General features: G+C 34.8%; 1 protein-coding gene across 1 annotated transcript in view; it reads right to left on the bottom strand.

The window, feature by feature from the left end:
• The window catches only part of LOC104724511 (uncharacterized protein At5g49945-like), a 2,464-nt gene continuing 1,183 nt past the window's right edge, over nucleotides 1,266–2,546 (bottom strand). Inside the window, exons 2-3 of the mRNA XM_010443007.2 lie at nucleotides 1,835–2,038; nucleotides 1,266–1,746 (exon numbers count right to left, since the gene is read on the bottom strand). Of these exons, the coding sequence (XP_010441309.1) occupies nucleotides 1,516–1,746; nucleotides 1,835–2,038 (435 nt within the window). The 3' untranslated portion in view covers nucleotides 1,266–1,515. The remainder of the gene's footprint in view (nucleotides 1,747–1,834; nucleotides 2,039–2,546) is intronic.

Here is a 2,546-nt window from a genome sequence, read left to right as displayed (position 1 = left end):
CTAAATTAATTTGAAGGGTAAAAACGTCCAGATTGGAATCTCATTAATGGCAAATTAGTAATCTTAAGTCTGAGGATGAATGTGGTGCGTTTTAACAACTTAAATAGAGAGAAAAAAACTTGTCCGAATTATTTTTAGGGATAATTTTCATTAAGGGCAAAGGAGGTCAAATTTTGTGAGAGTGGTTCTCAGCCCTCTTGACTTCTCCTTTAATATATTAGATCAAAACTCACCATATAGTACTATATTATATAACATGTAAATGAATAATACAACATAAATATAATATTAACAAATATCAAAATAAAAAAAATTTCTCCGTGCTTATTATCTAGTGAATATATGTTTCCACAACTTAGTTGTTAGAGTCATACATCAACAAAAACGAATTTACATCATGTCGCTTTTACCACTTACACGTGAATAATAAGTTTGAACTTTTAAAATTAATCATATAAATAAATATAAATATATATATCTATATAGAATTATGTAAAATGATAGAAAAATACCTTAAATTATTAGTGTATGATGTTAAATTGTCCATAAAATATATATTTTTGTTAGATATATATATAGTTTAGTTATCTTGCATTCAAATAAATATATTATTTAGAAACAATTGTAGAGTAAAGTGTCTACGGTGTAGGTAAAGCTTTTTGAAAACGTCCTATTTTTCCCTCGTAACTATCATATTGTACTAGATTCACCCCTATCGTTCTATATCTGCCATCAACTTAACTGCTCTATCTATGTTTCCCCGAAATTTTTTAAAATAGTAGAGAATAAAGCCAGAATAATGCAAACGCATATGAGTGTTAAGCTTTTTTAACCTTTCAATGTTCCTTCCTTACGCTCCTTACTCTTTAACTTTGTTTATAGTTTAAACGACATAGAAAACTAGAATTTGCTAGTCTTTGGTTGCTTGTAAAACTAAATTGAACTTATTCGATTGTCTTTAAAGATAGGACTCAAAATTACCTTTGGGATCTTCAGTTGATCAGGGTCCATTCGTGGATGATGAAGAAGACGCGATGGTTGCTGCTGCAAGTGAAGTGAAAAGACAAGTTATATCATCTACATAAAAATAACACTCCTCAAGGATAGACTGGATCAGGTTTCAAGATACAGCCAAAACCTGGCTAAAGTCACGACGTTGCCATTTCTAGGACCTGCGCGCTTTTGTTGTCAATCAAGAGAAGATTCTGAAGGCTCATCGAGAAGATATCATACTCTACTGCAAAGTAACAATGTAGACGAACCTATGCCACTAAATAACTTTTGATAATACCGTACTTGAGATAAGCCTACAATAAGCCATACAAAGCTCTCCCCGGACTTTCCAGCTCAACATCAAAAACTCCATTATCAGTAAAAAAAAATGGTACATCAAGGGAGAAGCAAATGGTACTTTAACAAATGAATCAAAAGCAGCCATTGAGTTAAAACACATGACCATGTTTTCTATGCTTTTGACAAATGAATTTTGGATGGCTCTCTTTGATAAGCTTTTAGCTAGTGACTACGGCTCATCTTCATTTTCGGCATTGCCTTTTTCACCTGCCTTGCTCTTTCTTTTTCCTCTTTCTTCCTTATCACTTCTGCGCTCAGCTTTGCTTCCGCTTCCTCCATGATCTTCTTCTTTTCTGCTTTTTTCTTCTGCAATGCCTCTTGCCTCGCGCTGTGAAGTTCCTTGTGTGCTTCCTCTGCTGCCTTTTGCCTACCACTCTCAGTTTTGATCCGCGCCTTCATTGAATCAAGACACTTAAAACTCAGCCTTTCAACACTTTTAACCAGGCTATATAATATAACTAATCATAAGTTTGCACTGTACCTGGGAGCTGAGTCTGTATCGTCCTACTAAGTCGATGTAATATGGAATTAGCGCCACCAACCGGACGATATCATCCATATGTTTAGCATCGGGTAAGGAAAACTTGAAAAGCAGCATCTTCTTGTGCTTGCCAGGGTGTTGGTCAGATATATGCATCGAGATGAAATTCTTCCCATACTTATCCACAGCGTTGTCACCCAAAACCTACACAGTTCCATTGCATGCATGCCCGAATCTGGTTAGTTATAGTATCATCGAGATTAATAATGTGCAACGTTAAACCAAATCTATAACAGCAATTTAAGGGTTCCCATTGGAAGTTATTGATTTCCCTATTTGACCACATACAGATACAAACAGAGGATCAATTACCATATCCTAACTAACTCCAATACTGACCTATTAAGGTAACAATGGTTAAAGGGCACTAAAGCTTCATTCCAACATATCTTACACTCACTGGAAAACAATAAGACCCATTCAAGTACACTCCCAAAAGTTTGAAAATTCAGACTGGACTCAGAAAAGAGCTGCTATGGAACTGCCAAATTCTGCCTCTACCATTTCTCACTCTGATTCCTTCTCACAATATCACTCACCACTGAATACACAGATACGGTCGGTTCTACAATATAGCTTATAAGGAGTTATCATCAATCATCAAACAAAATGGAGAATCTTTAGAGAGAAAAAAAAAAAAAAAAAAAAAAAA

This window comes from Camelina sativa, chromosome 2, assembly GCF_000633955.1.
Source record: "Camelina sativa cultivar DH55 chromosome 2, Cs, whole genome shotgun sequence".
Classification (NCBI taxonomy): Eukaryota; Viridiplantae; Streptophyta; class Magnoliopsida; order Brassicales; family Brassicaceae; genus Camelina; species Camelina sativa.
The sequence above is the reverse complement of the archived record's forward strand: the minus strand, read 5'-3'. Positions and strand labels throughout refer to the sequence as shown.